The 22986-nt window shown below is 42.3% G+C and overlaps 1 protein-coding gene across 11 annotated transcripts in view; it reads right to left on the minus strand.

Annotated features, from left to right (window-relative positions):
* Positions 1-22986, minus strand: part of TEAD1 (TEA domain transcription factor 1) — a 160557-nt gene that overhangs the window by 7261 nt on the left and 130310 nt on the right. For all 11 annotated transcript variants that reach the window (XM_066997608.1, XM_066997603.1, XM_066997604.1 and 8 more), the window contains 2 exons: positions 12433-12606; positions 1158-1298 (listed from right to left, as the gene is read on the minus strand). In XM_066997608.1, coding sequence (XP_066853709.1) covers positions 1158-1298; positions 12433-12606 — 315 coding nt within the window. The remainder of the gene's footprint in view (positions 1-1157; positions 1299-12432; positions 12607-22986) is intronic.

Here is a 22986-nt window from a genome sequence, read left to right on the forward strand (position 1 = left end):
AAGATAAAGATTATACAAAGTAATCTTTACACAAAGTAAAGTCCAAATCCATTAAAAATGAATTAAGCAGAAAACTTGCAATAAGCTTGATAAGATTTGACAGTACTTTTGGGACAATCAGCTGCAAAGGGAAGAACAGAAATAAGTTTATATATTTATGTATAAATATATACATATGAACATAGCTAAATATTATTGCATGATTTAATATGCAATTTATGAATTACATGAAGATGCAAGGCTACAGGCAGAAGAAAACAGACTGATTTATATTGCAGAGGTTCACAAGGGGTTGGAGGAGGGTGCCTGTGATTCTTGGACTCCAGCTGTCTAGATACCAGCTGCTCAGATGATCTCCTCAGTGGCTTTGGGGATTTCTTAGCTTTCGCTAAGCTTCGTTTAATAGAAATGATGGAAAACTTTTTATGGTCACTCTGCACTGGAACCATATTTAGTATAAGGATGACATGAACAGTGACCAAGATATCTACTAAATGCTCAACCTGCAGCTGTAGGCTAAACTGTGCATACAAAAACTATTTTGCATGTAACAGATGTGGGTGTGGGGCTTAGAACGCGGAAGACAAGTTAAATAGCTACAGTATTGTTGTACAGTAAACCAAATATCTACCTGACCAGTACATATGGCTTTTCTGCTTAGAAAATAAAAGGTAAACAATAAAGGCCCTTGCATGTTAAAAAACATAGGATACCATCCATGTCTTTGAAATGTTAAAAAAAACTAGATGACAAAAGGTAGCTTGTCACTGTAGCATGGTTCCAAACAGGCTACGTGGCTGGCCAAGCATTTGGAAATGGGAGCAAAAGCAGTTTTGCTTCAGCACTTCTCTGCTGCGACAGAGGAGGCCGCACTGATGTCAGCTGCAGGTTCCCCACTGAAAGTTGCCACAGGCAGGATGGAGGAGGGGCTCTGAAGCAGTGGGTAACCAGGATTTTATTTACTGTAGCATCACCGGCCACACAATGATATTAAAAAAAAAAAACTCAAACACTGCTGGGAAGGAAAATAGTCTTTCAGGAAGGATTAGAGGAGGGAAGGAAAAGACAGGTAAGAGTAAAGTAAATACAGGAGAGAGGAAAGCTTAAGTGAAATCAGAAGGAACTGGAGAATCAGCCCAGCCCAGCCCAACACCCACCTCTACTTTTTCTACTACTTGCTTTCCAAAAGAGCAGACTTTGGTGGAACACGTGATTGTCATGTTTTCTGAGCTCTCGTACTGACTGGTGACTCCATAAAATGCTCCTGTATCATCTTGAATGTTGCAGTTTAAGTCAGCCTGTTGGGAAAAGCAACAGATGTTGAAGATTTTATTTTTCATTTGACAATGTCATAGTATAACCTGCAATTACCTCACCATTCTTGATTTCAGAAATCAGGGAGTGAGAAGGATTTGATAGTGACAACAGTGGAAGTGGAAAACCTCAAAGAAAGTACTTGCACAATTGTTGACATAAAAACCTTAGGAAAGCCACAGTTTCTTCAAACTATAAACACAAAAGAGAACCCAGTATTTCTCTCAGCTACAGGTGGCCTTGTTGTCTGGCAGAAAGATGAAGTCCTTTTTCCTTTCTTAAAACAATGAAATCATCACTACAAAGGAAGATGGCTGTGCAACACAGGAATTGAGCTCTAACGAACTCTGTCAGGCCATATGGCCCTGATTCAGCAAACCATTTAACCTCGCTGAGCTGTATGACACATTTCACAGGCTTCACGTTATCTGTGTGCTTACTGAGCCATGCCTACTGGACCAATAAAATATTACTGAAGTATTTGATTTCTTTCAGTATTTCTCCACAGTCTGAATAATGACCCAGCTGCCTTTGATATCTAGCACCAGAGACTGAGAGTTGCAGGATCAAGTGAGAAACAGTGCTACCTTTAATTATTTATATCCAAAATCCGAGTCTTGTGTGCAGCATGATTAATTTGGTTACGAAGCAACAGCACAGGTCACATGCTGAATCCTGCCTCCCCAGGCCTGCAGTAGCACTAAAGCATTTCTGCCACTGTGCTCTTTGTCATCATGAAACCATTTTCACAAGCCATCAACTTAAAAGAGCACTAATACGGATATAGGCAGAGGCTAGAGATATCCGCAGCTGGATTTGTTGATTCAGGCGTTAGCTCTGCTGACATCTTTGGTGCCCAAGGAGAGAGTGGGCAGGGATTTCTTTTTATGTGGAAATAGCCGATCAGCTACTGCAGCGTAACATCTAGGAATCATCTGAGTTTTTAACCTACTCTGAGATGAGTATTTTAACAGGGAAATACACTTTCACAGCTGTTTCACTTGCACTTCTAGCTTAACTTGTTTTTATTGCTTTTTATAGCTAACACAGAAATGTAACACAGAAGTGATGACAAATGCCTTCTTGTCTACCTGGAGACTTTTTAAAAATGCAGTTTACAGGTATCTTTATATACTAGTTATTGTGGAACAATTGTAATCCTGCCTTCACTATAGTTCAGGTCATTTGTAACTGCTATTTAATGTTTAACTGGGCAACAAGTCATTAATTCTACTTAGTGTCTACAATCCATATTTGTGGTACAACCTTCTGAGGCAATATGCTGATAATAGCAATACTGAGCCAGTTTGTGGTATGGAGAAGACATAGGTCTAATATTACTTCAGGCTGGCTTTGGTAAATTAATCAGTGGAAAAATCTCAAGAGTTTTACACACAGTAACACAAAAAGCCTTATAGTCACATATTTTGCATAACAGAAAGAAATCCTATTGCTATTACACCTTGCTTCTTGCACATGTTTTGCATGAGGTCAGCAGTTAATGTTTAATGTACAGCTAAAGCAGTGTGTTCACAGTGATCTGTAAGAAACTGTTCTGAGCTAATATTAAATAAGTAATTTGCCATCACAGCTGGTTTGCAATTACATCTAAATATGAAAAACTGTAGCAGCCATCAGCCATGTCACAGCTGCTCCACTGGAATTTCTAAAGAATAGTTATTTCTGATAAAACAATTATACTGTTTTGAATGATAACACATTTTTTTTTCTTTCAGATACAGAGAAGATATTTAAGAAATTGTAAGTAATATGCTCCTTGTGATTTCATGTTGTTTAAAAGGGTCAACTGCATAGACCTTGTATCTCAAGCTGCAATAACAACTGCTTATAGATATTAAAAAATAACTTTTTTTTTTCTCGTTTTGAAGCCCACTGAAAAAATATACTTGACATTTAACCCGGAAAAGTAACACATGTGGCCATTGGCACCCTGTTGATCACTCCCACAGTGCTTCCAACTCTTGCTGAAATCACTAAGAATCCTGTGTACACAAAAAATACAGGCTGGGGCCCTGATGTTCCTCCCTGAATGAGGAACACTTGAAATTATCATTCAACTGTCATGATTTACTCTTATGCAATCACAATGTTGTTGCTAAAAAGTACCCATGATTGCAAAACAGAAATGAATTACCTGTATTTGCTCTTTGATTTTTTTTATTATTATTTTTAAGTAGCGTACAGTAGAGGTGTTTCAAGGAAAGGAAGAGTTCTCCTTTTAAACAAGAGTTTTAATGTTCAACTAACTACAACATGCTGAGTGCTGAACCTCCAAGACTCCTCCAAAAAGTGTAATACCAATATAAAAATCCTAAGAGTTTGCAACAGTAAATACGTTTGAATGAAAGCTACAGCAAAGCTTCTTTTAATAACGAAACAATTTTCTCCAGTCTCACATACTAAAGCATCTTGTCCCTTAACCTGGGGTTCAAATCTTTTCACTAGAGGATGAGTACATGAACACAAAGGAAGGAGCATGCATCATTGTGAAGAGGGGAATGTCACCTCAAGGAAGTAGTCTTAATCTAGAATTTGATTTTTTTTTAAAGTGTTGACTACATTTATAAAAGAAGGAAAGACAATCACTTTGGTAAAATACAAAGCTTTGGTTAAATGATAAGAAATGACGGTGAAGGAGTTGTTACGTATATTGGTATGGCTTACATAGCAAGGGGTTCATTTAAATGCACACAATACGCGAAAATGTCTCTCTCAAACTGAAGAAAGCAAGTCACATTTTAAATTTGGGGGAATTTTTTTCCCCAAAAGGTAATGATGATACCAAAAAAAAAAAAAAGTTATTGGAAAAATTGTAGATCTGATGTGGCTATGAGAATTGCAGATGTAATTTTGAGCAGAAGAACAGTGATGTGTTGTTACCTCTGAATTCAGTTTAAGCAGGATCCTTACTACAATATTGACTCCAGTTTTTGTGTCCACATTTTAGAAAGGATGTTGGAAAATTGGAAAAGGTTCAGAAAAGAGTTACAAGAATGATTTCAGGTCTGGAAAACATCCTTTGTAGTGAATGACTAATGAAACTCCATCTACTTAATTTTTCCAACGGAAGTTTTTCTACGACTTTGTCATAGTCTACAAGTTGCTACATGGGAAAGAGTCTTCTGATAGATTAAAGCTTGAAGGAAAGGACATTAAAAGACAAAAAGCTAACGCTACACAAAAGCTAAACGAGAAACACGGCAGACGCTGATATCTCTGATGGCAATGAAATGCTGGAATAATTCTGAATATGGTGAAGTCACTGTTACTTAGGGTCTTTTGTAACCAATCTGAATATGTAAGTAACAGGGATGCTCTAGCTCACGTAGGCTTATAGCCTGGATGCAAAAATTACTTAGCGAGGCTCATTACCTATATTACAGGAGAGGTAAGACTAGATAAATATAATAATTCCAAAATTGACATCTATGACTTTATCTTATTAACCTCAGTTAACCTTCTTAATGATCCCAGTGAAAAATTTGACAAGTCAAGCTTCTGGAGCACTGTGCCTGCAGCCTCTCACGAGACTCAGCTTTGTCTCTATTTCCTTGGTACGCTCAGTCTGTCTCTATCTAGCTGTTCACCTGCATTTTAGACTTCGACTGCAAGGCTTCCTGGACTGTAAACCATCTTTCCCTTCTGTACAGCTTCTGCTGCAGCTATGCTGTTGATCCGTGGCTCCAGAAATTAGGGTTGGTGAGCACTACTGTAGCATATACCTATAAATACCCTTTAGAATGGAAGCATGATTACATATAGTGAACAAGAGTCATTTTGAGTAATTTTTCAAAAAGTCATTTTCAATACTCATTAAAAGATTCGCATTTGAAGATCAGTGTAATTTAGCAGGAAAGGAAAACCTAACAACTTAACAAATGTTGTGGGGTTTTGTTGGGGGGTTGATTTTCAAACGTAAAACTAATCTTGATTCAGTTTTAAAAGCTGAACTCTGTATTAGCTGAATGCATTTGGAGGGGAGAGAAAGACCCTCAGCTTTCTGGCACCCTTTCTACGTGATTGTATAAGAACATGATTAATTCATGAATACAGCATAGCTTGTCAAAGGGTAGCACTGAAAATATTACATATTAAGAGTACCAAGTGTTTCACATGCTGCATGGCAAAGCCCCTGCCAGTGTGCCAGAGCAAGGAGCAAAACATAGCTGGCTGCAACCAAAATAAAGAGGAAAAATATTTAAAAACAAACAAACAACAAAACGCTCCACATTCACTTCCCAAGCGCTCTCAGGCTCTGTGTTAGCGGCAGGGGGCATAGGGTAGAGCGCTTGTGTAATAGTAACAGCTTTGGCTAACAAAAAAGCAACTCTAGCAAAAACTACTGAGAAGAGTCTAAATTCTTTCTGCTGAGTAGAAGGAAAACAGCACCTATTGGAAACAATGGGATCTGGGGAGGGCCAGAACAATTTATGCTGGCATTCAGTAGTTAACATTAAGCACATAAGGCCATTTGTTAACAGCGTAAAGGTTTTAACGACTGCTGACTGCAGGGAGGTGTGTTACTCATATGACCGCATCATGCCTTCCCTCCTCCTCTCCAAAGAGTGATCAAAGAGCAGAGATTCCAAATAGCGAAGCAATTTTTTCCAACAGGAGCATCTGGGTCGCTGGCACGTTACACTGCAGCTCAGGAATTGCGTCCAGGTCTGCCACATGGTTGGGCTTGTGATGGACAGGCCAAGCTGCTCCGGCTTCCCAGCTGCTCAGCCCCTTCCACTCATTAGCCAGGCTCAAGCGCTAATGCCCGTGCATCAATTGGTAAAAGGGTACGCCTCAAGCACCACGTGAACACCCTGTGCTGAGAGGGTTGCGATGCAGGAAGGAAAATGGATGGCTGCTTTCTTCCATATCTAATTTGTTTCGCATACATTTGCATGCTGGCCATAGCCCCATTCACATTACAGCTTCCATTTGTGAGCTGCAGATCATTTGCCAGTCAAAACTGGCGATTGTGCATGTGTGTGTCTGTGTTTGTGGAGGGAAATCCAAGAGTCCGGATTGTGCAATAGAACTTGCATGTAAGAACACAAAGAAAACAAAAAGGCAGTAGCCACAATTGTGTGTGTGTAAATGAAGGGCACAAAGAATCTCTGCACCTTTTAAGACTGCTGGAGGCACATGGAGATAAATTCGGGGGGGAGGAGGAGACCACAGGCGCAAGCCATTTCTGAACACTGATTACATGGGGAAATTGTTTGTTCCAGTGTATCACAAAGAGAAGGAGCACTATTTTTCATGCCACAGCTGTTTTGAATAAGAATAGGAATAAACTTAACCATCCTTCTCGTGTTACTTACCACTAATTATGGCATATATTTACATCTATAAAACAGTGAAATTTTGGGGGACATAATTTAATGCCCCTTTATTGTGTAGATGCCTTTATTTCCATCCCACATTTGAATTTCAAAAATGTTTAGGACTTCAAAGCATCTTTAAAAGCTTGCCCTAATTATAATATGCATTACTTTCTAAAACTCCTAGTTTGCATTGCTGATTCCTGCAAATAGAGGCATTCATTTTTAAACATCAATTAATATCATCCATGCATCTTTTCAGATGAGTTTTGGCCTTTATTTTAGTGTTGCACTGGATTCTGACTAAGCATTCCTCAGTTTGGAGACTAGGTCAAGCTCCTGCATACACTTAAAAAAAAAAAATAAGCCAATGGCTCAGATCGGTGGAAAGCCTGAAAGCCCAGTATTAATTTGTATCAGCTGCTTTTTTTTCTCACTGTTTCACTAGTTAGAAAACATCCTTCCTCCTTTTAGATGTATTTGCTGCCCATGTCTATATCTGTAGCTACAGAAGTCAGAGTTCAGGTGTGGCACAGAGCATGTGTCGGTGTCAAGATACACAAAATCCACAGCCACACTGTAGAAAGGTGTGCACCAGCACTATGGATGCCAACAGAGGCGTGGAGCCTGCCGCATGGGTACTGAAGCTGACAGAGAAGTCAAGCAGAAACAGACTCTTGCCTCAGAACTTGCAATTAGAGCACAAAGCAAAACATGAGAGGGAAATAATTAGCTAAAACAGAATATGAATTTAGTCTAGGCTGCATCAGACAGATACTCACTGCTGAATTAATGTCAAAAGTGCTCTTAGTACCAAAAAGTAGTTGCCAAGCTACGTAGTGATAGACAGGGCTAAGTTACAAGGAGGGTTAAGTCCTAGAGCAATTCCCTTGCTGGAGTTGACGGAGATGTATGCAGTAATAACAGCTAAGTCAAATGTCTTTATTGGGGATGTGGAGACATGTACCACAACCTTCATGCAAGAGAAAACAGAGAGCTGGGGGGCAGAGTGCTGGGCAGTTGGCACCTGGGGCCAAGAAGGCGAGGCCAGCAATAATGTTTTATTTTGGTACAAAGCTGGAGGTGTGATCCAGCATTTACTTTTTTCCTCTTTCAAGAGTGTAAGTATAATATTTAGTGCTAGATAATTTATGGATAGTAGCAGCTAAGTGTTAGAAACAGAATAAGCATTAGAATATCAGAAATAAAATATCAGAAAATCAGAATAAGCATTAGAAACAGATAAGCATTAGAAACAGCACTAGAAAATGGTATGAGTGGAAGGTTAACCATTGAAAGAAACCAACAGAGGCAACATATGTTGATTTAGCTTTTAGATAGGCTGATGAGAAAGTCAAAGACCAGAAAACTTTGAGGGCTTTTCACAAGCCACAAAAAAAAACAGTTCAAGCACAAACCAACCAACAGGTATATTGACCTCACTCAGATTAAGATCAGATGGCACAAATCACACCTGCTTATTTTACATAGATTGGAATTATTTTGTTAGTGACAATGTTAATGAAACAGGATTGTACACTCAACCTGCACCCAGACAAAGGTTTCATCTGCAGATACTCTGAAACCTTGTCTGAATTCCTTGTCAGTGTTCTGGAGATAACTTCCACATTTATTTAAGAACACTTATTTTGGTTTTAGTTTTATATCCCTGTAATCTCCAGTTTCATATCATCGTGTCACATACATTTCCTGTGCCACAGTGTTGCTATGTTGTTCCTTATTTACTCACTGTACTGAGTGCATAACATGGTAAATAAAAGCCTGTCTCTCAGGTGACTGCCTTCCCTGCACTGGTTCCCAGTGACTGCCTGCGATAAACAGAAGACGATTCACTGCACTCAAGGTACAAGACAAGGACCTGGAAATTGCTTAGCAGGGCTGTGAGGTTGGTTATGGGGTGGTGTAAATAGAGAAGACTTTTCCTTTTATACCTTCTGCACAGGTAGGTAGGAGGAGGTCCCAAAGTGTGGGATGAAGCATACCCATTGCCAGCATCTGGCTGTATCTCACAGTAAATACAATTGGAATGAATCATTAAACCGCTGCAAAGCAGAACAGCTTTGCTTTGTATTCAATACCTGTAATACTTTGCAAAGTCAACTCCACAGTTGCCAAATGTCTTCTTGCAAGATCTCAGACCTTTCAGTTTGTAAAAGGTGTGTACCTTTTTACCTTTAGCACAAGGAGAACTGAAAGGCACATGTGCTGCTGAGAAGCCTTGAGCAGAATTACATGGGAAAGAGCAAGAAGAATATTCTTTCCAGTTACCAGAGCTAAGCTACTTTCTGCCTTGGTCATCCTCAATGCGAGTGTTCCTTTCTGGTCTTTCTGTTTCCCAGCTTTCTTTTGCACACTAGATTTCATGACAAAACAGAATGTCCTTTTTGCCATCCCCAAGGATGTGCCAACTTCTCTTTAAATCTGTTTACAGGCTCACCACCCCTTCTGGCATCAAACCCTCACCTTTGCTTTTACATTTCCACATGCAGCAACATCTGACTGCTTCCTACTGTAACCTTTAACTCCTTTTACTCATAGTCCCTGGTTTTCTTTGCTGAGTCCCCTTGCAGTGCTTTCCCACCCGTACTTATTTACCCAACAGAAATTCCTATTCCTCTTTTACTCACATTACAATCAAATTCCACCAAAACCTGGAGTGTCACTGGACACTGATTGCTAGGGTGCACTCAGTAGCTTACAGTGCTGAGCAAACTACCAATAGTTAAATGGTAATAAAGGGAGAAGACAATAAACATGATGGAAAGGAAGACACAGTTAAATACAGGGTGAGGGAGGATATTGTGAAGAAGCAAAGCAATGAACAGAACCTGGGAGAAGTTGAATGTTCATAGTAAGAGGAGGTAGTGTGTGGTACAGAGGGAGTGGATACTGCTTCAGAAGTGGATACTGAATTTAAAAGAAAGGACAAAGATACAGAGTTTAATCTGTTTTCTCATTAATAAACTGGAAGTTACTAAAAGAGTCAAAAAGACTGCCAACATTTGCCAGCTTTACACTGGTAATAGACTGTTTTAGAACCGTTTCTCAAGGCTTCCCAGAAAAATGGCAAGTGTCCTTTTTTTTTTTTTTTTCCCTGAAGAAATGTCCCATTGGGGTGAAAGAAATTAAGAGAAGGACAGTGAGCTGACAGTTTAGGATCTGATTCTCATGACTAATTAGAGAGCCATCTTATATTTTTCCTATATATATTTTTCTAGCTGTGGGGGCAACTGGTGTGAAGTCTATTTCTAGAGGAGCATTCATCATGATCCTTGCTGCTCCCAAGCACTGCCCCTGTCACCCTCCCTCTGCCTTGGCGTGCTCAAAGAGAAAGAAAATCCACTAGCCTATTTTAAGGCCATAGCTTAGGAAGGCATTCCCACCACATTTCTAATATATAAGTCAGAAGGATGTTAGCACTGTATGTTTTTTAATCTCTAAGCTAATAGTATAATAATATATAATAATATAATAATAACAAAAATAATAACAAAATAATAACAAAATTGTATTAAAAGACCATTAAGTTGGAAGGCACGGTGAGATTAGGAAATGTTAGATTGAAGTTGCCTGTACATCCTGACTGCTGAACTGCATCATGATCTTTAGCTACACAACTGCACACTCGCCCACTGAGCAACTACGCATTATTTCTGTTTATTTGCATTATTCAGTGTGGCCCAGTCTCTATTTCCTGCACACTACTCAAAAATCTGTGCTGAACACAGAATTATTAATTTGATAAAGGTTTTCTTCATGGCATTACCTTTTTTTCTTAAGAAATGTCAGTGAGTTTCATTTCTCAATGACCACCTAAAGTGAAGGGATGGCATCACCCCCATATTACAGCTGGGGAACTGAGGCAAGAGGGTTAAAGGGGTGCACTGCTTGTAGGAGATCAAGTAAAGAAGGCTGGTACTTAAATAAAGCCATGAGCACATCACAGACATTAATGATCCAAAGAAGCTTTCTGCTGGCTTTGGACACATCTCTTTGAGCATTCAGCACAGCTGAAAATCAGTTTCCACACAGCAAAGAAGCAGAACATACAATACATCAGTGAATGCAACACAGATCTCTGCTGTTTCCGTGTCTAATGTAGTCTGCAGCTTGTCATTCTCTGTGAGCTGAGAACAGGCAGGCAAGGTGAGGTTCATTTTGCCAGTGGGTTTCACTAGTACTTATTATGCAAAGTATATTGGTGAGAGTTCTTGGTTCAAGCCCAAGAATTGCAAGGAAAGGTACTGAGTGGTTACAGACACTTACCTCCAAGCTCTGTTCCTCTGCAGCCAGATTTCTTGTGCCCTTATGCTTGTCCAGTTCCCAGCTCTTGCATACTTGTCTCTGTGCCTTCATCCCTACATTCTCCCACAGGCTTCTTATCCCAAATGCTCCCTCTTCCCACTCCCTACCTCTTTTTGACCCTATGTTCTCACCTGCCTTGGCTTCTGGTTTCTGTTGTGCTTGTTTCCAGTTCTCCACTGTGTGCTGTTTTTGGTCTCTTTGTTCAGCCAGCCCTCAAGCACTCATTCTACAGCTCCCATTCCCAATTTTAAGCCCCATGAATTTCTCAGTGGATTTCTTTCGCAGTCCAGCACAGCTCCTGCTCAGTGGTTTATCTCTTCTGCATCCAGATTTGAGAAAAGAGTCTCCCTCATTCTCAGTTCCCATATCTGGTGCCACAGAAACTTGGCAAGATGTGAAGTCTGGGATATGTACAAATTGGACAGTATTCAGGCCACACAGATAAACTTTCACTGAAAACGACAAACACCAGGAAACCTAATCATAAGCAGTGCTACCAGATCAACCTTTTCTGGTTTCAGCATCAACCTCTCCACTCTGTAATTAGTCCCTACATATTGCCCCCTCACTGAAGCTTTAAAAGTCAAATTTAAAATATTTAGCTGATAACTGCCAGTATGAAAAAGAGTATATCATAAAAAAGGTCCCTAGCAAATCCATGAGTAGAAAAAGTTTCAGTGGAAACATAAGGTCCAGCTTGGAGATTTGACAATCCTCTTGGATGAACCTGTAACATCACCACCATGTGGTTTTGCAAGTGCAACAAAGCAGATTTGGTGTATCAATGAAAATTATCAGAACTAGATCAGATATTGTCCAACATCTCAGCCTTCCATTCAATTTTTTTTTTTTCGCTCCTGGTTGCAACTCATATGAATAGATAATAACTTTTGGAGCAGAGTCCCATGGCTCACTAACAAATAGGCAAGGGGAAAACAGATGTGCTCCAGCAACCAAAAAAAAAATTGCTAAAAAAAATCCAGGAACCCTCCCAAGCATGTGATCCTACTGCACACTTAGTTCAGTTCCTACTTGGTCCTGTCTGTGAAAGTGTGAGCTGATCTCAGAACTGATACTTGTATTATTTGCATTTGGCAAGAGTTCAACAATAGAAACACTAAAAAGCAGTCTCCGCTGCTTCTCTGGTTGGTCTTGGACCACTAGATGGCAGTTCCCCATTTACAAACAAGGGCTCTCTTTACCTGTTCGTTCCTGCCCAGCAGCTGTGTCAAGCACAGTTGAGGCACGCATCTGTCCTTGCATGTTGTCTGCAACACAGACGTCTTGTGGAGCTGCCAACAAGAGTGGCTTTGGGCCAGTGACCTACCAGGATATACAGCTTTGCACTTTCAAATGACAACAGAAGAAATTTTCATGAGCACCCCGAAGGGTGCTACATACTAAACTCAGACCTTATTGAGAAGAGAGGTTCTCCATGTTACATCTTACTCACCCAGAATTTTACGAGGAAGAAAGCGTTTTGGGGCCCCTTCCCAAACAATTCCTTTAGACCGCCCTTCTTTTCAGGAAATTTGTCATAAATCTGACGAATGTCCACCGATTCAAGCAATGGATCACTGTAAGAATGGTTGACGTGTCCAATGTGTACGAAGAGGTGTTTATTGTACTGCAAGAAAGAAACAGGAAAATCAGTGCTGTATGAAGAGAACAGAGGTTTATTAAGCCATGGGTCTGCGTGTGTTCCTGCAGAAGGTAGCATGCTTTGATGGATTAAATGACTTGCACATTACCTTTGGGACTATGATTTTCTGCAGTATGATTTCCATGAACAACTGTAGTGACTGTGGAATAGCCCCTTGTGAGCAAGGGTCAACATCAAAAAACCTGTGTCTCTACTGCAAACCACAGAACATGGCCATCTTCAAGGGAGTAATTTACACTGAGAGACCCAGCGGCAGCAAGGCGATAAAGAGCCCTTTCGCAGAGCATAATAAGATGGATATGCTCTAGAGGAAAGCCTGTTTCTGCCTCTTCAGGCCATGCCTTTTAATATCCCCTGTCCTCAGAGCCTAGATTTCTGCTAGTGCCACATATCCTGCACCTATACACTTCCTGTTTGTCTACTAAAAAAAACCAGCAAACCTCTATCTATAGCATATGCTAACAGCGCTTAACAAAAAGGGGAAGGGAGTTTCTTTTAACCCAAGAATGACAGTAATGAGAAGGCCAGTCAGTCTGTGTTGCTGTTACTATAGAAGTGGACGTTGCTGTATGCCCTCCAGTATTTTCACCCCTGTAATATTAAAAAGCCAACCTTTACCACTTCCCTCAGGAGTGAGCTCCACTGACAACTATCTGTGCCAAAATGCATTCTGCTTCCATTTCCCTATTTCTTAGCTTCATCCCACTGCACCTCATTATAATCACAGGAATCACCTCAGCACCTTTTCCTGTCTGGGGGCAAATCCTTGGCCTAGTGGAGTCCATGGCAGCTCCCCACTGAGTCCAGTATGGTCATAGGGGCTGCCATTTCCCCAAGATGAGAGCACCTTTTAGCACCTAAAATGCAAACGGGAGGTGAACCGCGAAGCCCCTCCACACGTCAACCAGCAGCTCCCAGCATCACACAAGCAGACTGAAAAAGCTCGAGAGAGGCATGATTAAACATTGGAGTTTTTACCTATGCAGATCGCAAAACATTTTGCTAACTCAATTAAAGGAAAACTGATATGCAGTCAACGAACACTAGAAAACCCTGTCATATTGAACAGATGCTATATATAAAGGGCAATTCCCAACTGGTAAGCACAAATAAAATATTTAAAACCCCAAAGCAGACCTCATTTAAGCTATTTTGTTTACAATATACCTGCCGAATGAACAAATTGAAATGACAAATCTAAATTAATTGGACATCCACTCAGAGCCTTCCTTTGGTGTAAGCAGAGTCTTCCCTAGCAGATGTCCAAAACTCTGGGGACAAGGAAATAGACTAGTAAGATTTCTGTACTTAGGAAATTAAACTGAAATCTATTTAAAAATAATCTAGCACAGTGAAAGAATCAGGGAACACTCATCCCTGTTTGTAGCCAACAGTGAGATATGGTCTGTGCTTTTTACATGGTTTTATTTATTTTTTCATTTTGTGAAAGGAAAAAGGAAAGTATAACACTGTGTAAAGGTGTTTGCAAAAGCAAGTCTTGAGTTCAATTCATCAAATATGTGAACACCAGTTGCACAGACTTTCCTCTTTCAAAATAATGTCATCCAAGCTTCTTTTGTACACAAGCAGAAAACTAAGCCTTTGCTTAGGGCACACTGAGTCTAAAAGGGACAGAACTAGTCCAAAGAAGCTATTTCTACCATGAGGGGCAAAGTGTGTATGGCAGAGAAATAAATGCATGGATGGGGAACTGAATGCATATGTGCAGGACTGAATATGCCCATGAATGCGGGCACTGGTCTAGCTTGTGAGCTGATCATTTACACAGGGATACCAGAAGTCATTGACCTGGCTGGTAACCACAAATGATTATCATAACAGTGGCTGCGGTCAGATTTAGCATTTTACTTTACGCAGTAGTGGCAAAAGTGGATATAGGAGACATTTTAACTTGAAAAAAAAATGCAAACTCATATGAAAAGTATCATGGCTACAACTTTTTTTTTTGACACTGTTGTCACATATTTAGCTTGCAGTACTGTGACTAAATGATGAAAAGTCATGCTGGACATTTCTTATGTTTCTCGCTGCCTACTGACAAACTTAGATCTCAGTAAAATGCATTGGTATCCCATATACGTGGGAGCTGCCACAAAACAACAAAACAGACTCCAGAAACCTGCTTGTGTTGTTCTTCTAGGCTAGCCACGAGCAAAATGCAGGCAAATGGGGCATGCGCTGAGTCACATGACATGGTCATTGATGGAAGCCTCACTGTGGTCAGGTGAACATCTCTCTGTTTCCCAAGGAGAATGATGAGAATTCTCCTGGTGGGGGTAAGCACTTCAGCCTTCCCTGATAAAAATTAAACCAAAACATTTTCCTTCCCCTGCAAACCTTTAACCTGCCTAGGAGCGCTCTCCCTGGGGATGTGAGATGCTCCAAACCATCTCTGCTCTCCCTTGTTCAGAACAAGGGCTTGAAAAAACACAAAACTAACTACCAGGTTATTACTTATTTTGAGATTGTTTTCTCTCAATCTTCTCTGCTGGAGTTGCTCCAGCTTGTACAAATAAAGCCATTTTTATTGGAATGGAACTGACATCTCAGGTTCTCCTGTGCCCAGGCAAGTGTCCTCCCCCAGAAGGTGTCTCTCTCTCTCTCAGGCCCAAATGTTGCTGTGGGGTGAATGAGGAAGGGCAAGCAGCATTGTACAGATCGGCAAGTACAAATTCCGAAGGTAATTCACATGTTGTACCTTATGTCGCAAACCAGGAAAATGTATGATTTTCTCGGTATCCAAACTCCAGTAAAAGCAATCACGTTTATAGGAACACAGAGCAGATCAAGACGTCTTTATGCTGTTTCAATATAAAAGCAGAGTTAAAAGCAGCTGTAAAGCTACCACAGTTGTCTGCTGAGCTTGCCAAAGCACCAGATGCTGCTGCAGCAAAATTTCTGAACGGGTACAGTAGGACAGAGGGTATGACATCACCTGACGACATTCTTAGGATGGAAATGTTTGTTTTGATATCGCAATGTGTGATTTTCTCCTTATGTTGCTGCAGTTCCTATACTAAGTACAATCATTACTAACCTAATTAGATATGGCACGTCTCTACAAACTAATAAATGATAATATATTAAAAGCAGGGTAAAAGGGTACTGAAACGATCCCTATAGTTCTCATACAAACACATTTCATGACAGGAATTTATATGAAAACAGAAGCAAATAAGCTAAGCTGTATGCCTTTATTTTTGAGCCCATTAGTGTTTGAAAAGCTTAAAAACATCCTCATTATAGTCAGAATTCACTGTTGTTTTAGACTCTGTATTGCCGTCACTGAAGTATATTAGGTGCTGAGGAATTTACTCATGCCGTAGCATTTCAAGGATTTCCATCCGGCATTGGAGCAATAACGTGCTTCAGCTGCTGTAAACCACCATAGGTCAAATCCTGTATTTTCTGAAGATAAAAACTACATAAAAACGTACAAAGAACATTTTCAGCTACTTTGTCTTCAGCATCTGCATTACACAACATGCCCTGGAGATGGCCGCCTCTTACTGAGCTCCCTTCCTTAAAAAATTCTAACTATCCAAAGAATGCAGTAAAGCCATGAAATATGACTGTTGTCAAATAATACCATGAAAAAAATATATATAATCCACTTAGGAATTTAAAAGAACCAAGACAAATTGCCAATGGCAGGGGATGCATGCATTTAAGCTGGAGCAGAACAAAGACAAATCACCTACATTTGTTTTATTAGCCTGTGTATATAGCTGTAACAGCTCCTCACAAATTTTGCACTTATATTCTAAGGCAACAGCCATTCTGGTCTGTGAAATGAAGATTTGCAAATTGCTACAGCTCTCTCTGCTGCATCCTGCGCTTCCCTACACCCATGGAGCTAATGCCAAACCCGTAGAGGAACAAGTTTTATTAAACTGTGGCTGAGGTGCAGACATGTGAAGCCAACTGTCCCATGCCCTGGCACAGGTGAGCTGGGCACGCAGAGGTGCTGGGACGCTCACTCCCTCGCTGCTCCTGTCTCTTGGGGCTGTGAGGCCCTACAAAACCACCCTGAGCAGCATACACAGGGCAAGTTGCTCCCCGGGCCCTGCTGAGGCTGGATGCCAGGGATGAGGAGCAAGGTGGAAGGCAGGTGGCCTAAGGTGGCCTAAGTCCCTCAGTGGGGACTCCTGCTGGGCTGACCCACTCATGAGCACAGGACGCAGGCTGCAAGAGGGCTGCACCCGCTGGCACAGCATTACTCACCCGCGACGCTCAGGCACGTGCCTGGGACTCATCCCTGCAGCAGCTGGGTGCTGTGACCACTTCTGTGCTCACCCTGCTGCAGTGCACACTCGCGGGGTGGCCAAGCGGGATGGGGACATGGCTGCCATGCCTGAGCCATGTGGCTTAATAGCACCTCACTCACTGGGCTGTGCTGCAGCTCAGCCCAGATGCCCAGGGGAAGGCAGACGGGCAGCTTGAGCTGAGAGAAAATGCTCAAGTGCCAGGCCCTGGGCAGTGGTTCTGGTCCATTCCTCTAAAAACATGCTGCTGCCTGTGAAGCAACTGTACTTTTGGAGGAAGAAGGAACCAGGTGGGACAGACTGATTAAAAAACAGTCACTGGTACATCAGCAGTCTATGTGCTACTGTAACCTGTACCCTACCCAGATGCAGCTCTGCTGTCTGGCTGTATCATGTAAATTTCCTGCTGATGTAAGAAAATCAGTTGCTCTGCCAACAATTTTTCTTATTTCTACCAAAACACTAGTAACTGACTATTTCATTGCCATTGCTGTTGTCCTCCACTGAAGCAGACTGGGACTTACATTTATAATATTCTAATACTGTAACTGGAGTCTTTACCAATTCTGTTGTAAATGGTTTTAACATTTCCATGAGAAACGTCAGTTGACCACCCTGTACTTGTATGTGAAGATACAACTGAATAGTCTCCCTAGTTTTTCAAGGACATCCACCCATTCAGTCTCCTGTCTAGATCTGCTCAGGGACTGATTTAGGAATGTGCCGTGAAAGACCTTGGACAGTTTTCTAGTTGCAGACAAGGGGAGGTAGGAGCTGAGCGAGGCAGAAAGCTGCAGAAGAGGCAGGGCAGTCCCCAGCACTAACAGATTAATGTTGCCCAGCAATTCCCAGCCACTGCCACTGGAGTCCCAGTGTGGAACTGGGACTTGCTGGTTGGGCAAGGCGCTCATGTTTTCATCAGCATTCCTGCAGCAGTGAAGATGCATCCTTCAGTTCTGGCCTGCCTGATTTGAGACCCCATGGTCCCAATTGCAGAAATGCTGAGTGCTCAGATGGGAAAATTATGCCTGAATATAGGAAGCTCTCAATAATGCTAAGTATTTGGAAAAATCAGGCTCATGACAAAACAAAGTGGACCCTCAAAATCAGTGGCCCATTCATTCTTTTGCACCTGAACTTCTTGGTTTGTCAGATGTGAGCAATAGTACCCCTTCATCTAAAAAATTACTGCACCAACACATCTGTGAAACGCAACTGGGGAAAATTATTAATTCTGTTTGGAGGAGTTCAGACAGTGCTCAGCAAGCAGGGCACAGGGCCACAAATTTCAACAGACGAAAACAAACTGCTGAATAGCTGCATATCAAAGAAGGGCCATTACATCTACACTGAATGAAGCAGGAAAAAACGAACATGGGAACATGTAATTAAACTCTGCATCGCAGATCAGCCACAGGAGGACACTTCCCAACTTCTTTTCAATTTTGGGGAACTGCAGGGGAAGGAACTGAGAGCAGGGTGGGCAGCAACGTGGCTGGGCGCAATGCCAGGGCAAGTGCAAGGACGGAGGTGAGGGGATCAGCGTGCAGGCAGGGCAGCCTGTGGGGATGCTGTGCCCTCCTGCAGGACACATTTGTGCAATCTCAAAGCTCCCTGGACCAGCCCAGGTCCCATGCAGCCTCGTGCAGCTAATGTCGCAGCTCCTTTCACCTCCCGGGCTTCGGGTAAGTGAGGTGGGCAGGGCTGGGGAGTGGCGGTGGCATGGGGCCCAGCAGAGGGTGCTCACAGTGCTGCTGCCACGGCTCCTCTGCGCTTCTGCTAAAGCAGCACTTTTCATTTTGCTGGGAAGTTTTCAGCAGCAGCAGCAGTGGTGGATTTTGAGAAAGGAAGTGAATACAGTCAGGCTCCCGCGGTCTTTCCACCCATCCTCAGTGCTTAGCGTGAGCAGACTTCAGTCCCTCTGCCCACAGCAAGCATTTTCAACCCAGTACCCTCCCTTGAAGCACCGGGGTTGGGGAGCTGGCCCTGGCCACCCAGCATGTCTCCGTGAGGTCCTCTGGGAATGGCACCAGCGGGGAGCACTGCTGCAATGCTGCAGTTCCAAGTCTGGACCCCCCCCTAAGTGGTTTACTGGCACTTCCAAGCACACATACCCAAGGATGAACGCTTTCCAGGGTTTGACGTTCGCTGCCCAGGGACACTGTGCAGTTCCCCAGCACTGCAAAAGAAATGACACTTGCATTTTGTTAAAATTCATCGGATTTTAGATTTAAATGACCTAAAATCCTGAATCTGCCCCTCCAAGTCATTCATGCAAGTGTGGCTTTGCTTCCTCTTCCTTTACAGCACAAAGATGCTAACCAAGGCTTCCTTATGGCTGAAAAGCTGAATTGCTCATGGGGAATAAAGAAGGGATAAACAATGCTTTTAACAATTGATATTGTTCAAAAATGGAGGGTTTCTTTTGAAAAGATCTCATTCACTTTTCATCACTTAGGTGGTTTGATTAACTTTGGTGAATTTTACTGCATTTGGCTAATAATGGCAGGCTGTTTTTATGGCTCTTTCGCAATTGCTTTCACTTTCTGGTTCTCAGGCACAATTCTCTCTGGGCTCACAAAGCCATTTTACAACAATAAAACCTGAATTAAAACATAAAGAATATTTTATTTCTTCACCACTTTTCAAAATACATTTCGAAATTTGGACCTAACACAATGTGACAGCGTGGTTAGGAAGGTTAATACTGAAAAGGCCCATCAGCTGTGTTCTTTACAGGCCTAAGATATTTTAGATATAAAGCTGTCTGAAGTGCTTGTACTCGAATGCAGCAGCAAGAGTGCAAAACTTCTAAGAGGGAGAGAGAAAAAGGGCTTTTTTGTTGGGTGGTGGCAAGGTTGTTTTTCTTCCTGATGGGAAAGCAGGATTTAATGTATTTAGGAGAAACTGGTATTATCATCTTTTCAGTGCTAGTCTTTGAATGTTATAGCTACTTGTGTAACAGGTGATTGCCTAGATCCCTTCTAATCTGCTTGCACGCTCAGTTTGGATTTGTTGGGGAACATGGGAATACTTCTATTAAGCATTTGTCCTGAAATTTCACAGAACTACTACAGTAAAAATGGAAAGCCCCCTTTAAATAAAACCTGCCTTCAAAGCAACAGATCGGTAAATAAATTCGTTAATTGGTTGAGAATATAGTTATATAGGATTGGCAATAATGAAAGGTAGCTAAAAGGAAGGAACACTGGTGCTTGGATGTACAAGGGCAGCTTCTAAGCACCATTTAAGAACTGTGATTGAGCACTAAATGCCACAAAAGGAAAATACAGCTTGACATTTGTAAACTGAATTGATTTTCATGTAAGAGGCGTAATTTTACCCATCCTTAACTGCAGAATCAGTATTCCAAGACTTTGCAACTGTGCCATCTTATGTCTTTCCAGATGATCCACTGCCATGCAGAGTTACAGTGAGGGGTGCTTATTATTTCCTTTCTGTATTTTTTTCTTTTGTAAATGGAGCAATTTTGTGGCTAGGCAAGGGAAAGAAGTCAACAGCCCTCAAAAAGTGACAGGACTCTACAGAGCACATTTCTGACCCACCAGAATGCCCACTCTAAATTAACATAACTGCCTGACATTGAGGGGCTTTTGTACTTTTAAACACCGGTTGCCATTGGAAGAACCCCAGAAATGTTTAATGCCCCACTTCTACCATGAATTCTCTGTGGGCGGACCTTTACGTCCATGCACAGCCCCATTGAATTTGCTGGGAGTCAGCATGGGCAGACAGACCTGAATTTCTAATTGCTGTACAGGAATATAGGCTGCAAGGGGCTCCCAGGGTCATCGAGTCCTGGCCCAAGGTACTATGTCAAATAATCCTCTTTCAGTGAACTTCCAGGTTACGTTTTAAAGTGGAATCGGTCTTTTTGCCACCACTACTATCAGGCTTTCTGGCCTGGCTGTGGGTTGGAGAAAGGAGGAATTGTCTTTTTCTTAATAAAATGTTGGAAATGCATTTGATCAAAATAATACTATGTCACTTCCTGTTTAAAGTCAGAAGTGTAATGAACATACGTCCATCTTTCTTCAGAAGACAAATGAGAATGCTTTTTTCACGTTCATCTCTGAGGTCAGCAAAGGCACAAAGGTGTACAGGAGATGCTGTGACCACAGCATGTGTACACAGCTTCATACACAGATTGTGTGAAACATGCACCTTGCTGGGCTTGCTGATTTTATTATTTAAAAAGTAATGGAAAAATCCATTCTATGCTGTGCAAACCTTATCTGCAATAAAATGTTTCACTGACACAAAGATGTGTAGAACTACACTCAGAATTCGTATTTTCTGCAACAGTGCTAAACAAGCCTTGGGCTAGCTCTCATGGCTTTTGGTGGCTGCTGGAAAAGTCCCTGGCTGGGGAAGGGGCAGGCTGAAGGGAGGCAGGGCCACTTGGGGCAGTCCTGCAGACAGGAGCAGAGGTGCTCCTGCACCTCTGCCCAGTGCCTCTCCAGCCAGCACCATTCTATGTTTGCCCCAGGAACCATTTGTGTTGCCTTGTTGTGTTTTTTTCCCTATGTCCTTGTTTAGAACCATATCTAAATAATCAAACTTATTCAACTGGAGCTAAACAATTAAGCTGAAGAGTATAGCATGGGGTAACCAGAAGCCAGGGAATATGTCTGCAGTGCTGCAGCACAGTCAGTGGGAAGATGGCACTGCAGGGACGTCTCCCCTGCCTGGCCCTGGGTGCCCCCGTCCCCACCCCGCCTCCCCTTCCCCAGGCAGTGACAGTGATGCACTGCCCAAGGGGGGCTCAGTCCTCAGCTCCCCCTGGCGCCTGTAGTGCAGGGATAGAAAATGACCTGCATGGGGATTCATACACGACAGGGAATTGAATTTTCTTTGTGCCTTATTTTTGCAATGTTACAACATTTAAGACTCTGAGTTTTTAAAAAACGAGTCTGTGTAGTTTCACGCTTCTGCTTCTTTAGTAAACCTCCCACATTTACAAAATGGGTTTTGCAGCAGTTATGCTTGCAAGCTGAGACAAGTGCTGGTGGACCTCCCTGCACCCTGAGGAATTCCAAATAGTATTAGTTTACTCCAAGAATGGCTTTACAGCATTTATGGGGCCATGCTGGGTTTTCTGTTCAGGCCCCCACCCCTCCTTTGCCACACATGTGGAAGCGCTGCCTTCCCCACAGTCTGCACCTGCCTGAGAAATGAGAACCCCAGCATGCCCCCAGCTGCCAGCCCCATGCACTGCACACAAGCACCAGCTCAGCGGCACCTCCTGTTCCCCAACAGCATCGTCCACTCACTGCTGGTCAGTCCTGTTGCCAATCTACCTGGGCCATTCAGCTGTTTTCATGTCACAGACACCGGCAGCGCCACTGGTGATCACATATTATCTGGTGGGAGAGTACTTGTTTTGAGGGAGATTCTTCTCAGAGGGTAAGATGTAAACATTAATTGTTCACTGAACTCCTTCATTTGCTCTCTTTTGTTATGAAGACACAAAGAGGACCTACACTATATAAGCCCATACATTTTGTAAACAGCATTACATTATAAAAACCTACAGAAAAAGGATTGTTAGGTGGCATACTTAGGCCCTGGCAAAACCTTCAGTCAAAATACAATGAACTGCTTTTTCATTTACATGCAGTGCAGTAACATGGAGTATTACATGGCTACATCCTGCCTTACCAATACGCTGGAGGCACACATGTAGTGTCCTGGCATGTGGCAACATGGGTATGGCAGCACCCACAAATCAGTGGGCATGTTACATGGGTCACTGAGGCATGGGCTCTGAAAGCTGCATTTCGATAAGGCTGCCCAATGAGAAAACCTGGATGTCATGTTCACAGGAAGCACAAGCCACTGTCTGGATGAAATTGGGGCTCGGGTGGAGAAGGTGTTCCAGCTGTGGCTTAGCCTGGAGGACGCTAAGCTGAAACTGGCAGGACAGAGGGAGGTTGGTGCAGGTCCTGCTTGAACTTCTGCCAAGGCCACCCACAATGCTGTGGCCATGGATGATGACACAGGGCTTTGCAGCCAGGGAGTGTGGGGAAGTCTGGCC

This window comes from Anser cygnoides, chromosome 5, assembly GCF_040182565.1.
Source record: "Anser cygnoides isolate HZ-2024a breed goose chromosome 5, Taihu_goose_T2T_genome, whole genome shotgun sequence".
Classification (NCBI taxonomy): domain Eukaryota; kingdom Metazoa; phylum Chordata; class Aves; order Anseriformes; family Anatidae; genus Anser; species Anser cygnoides.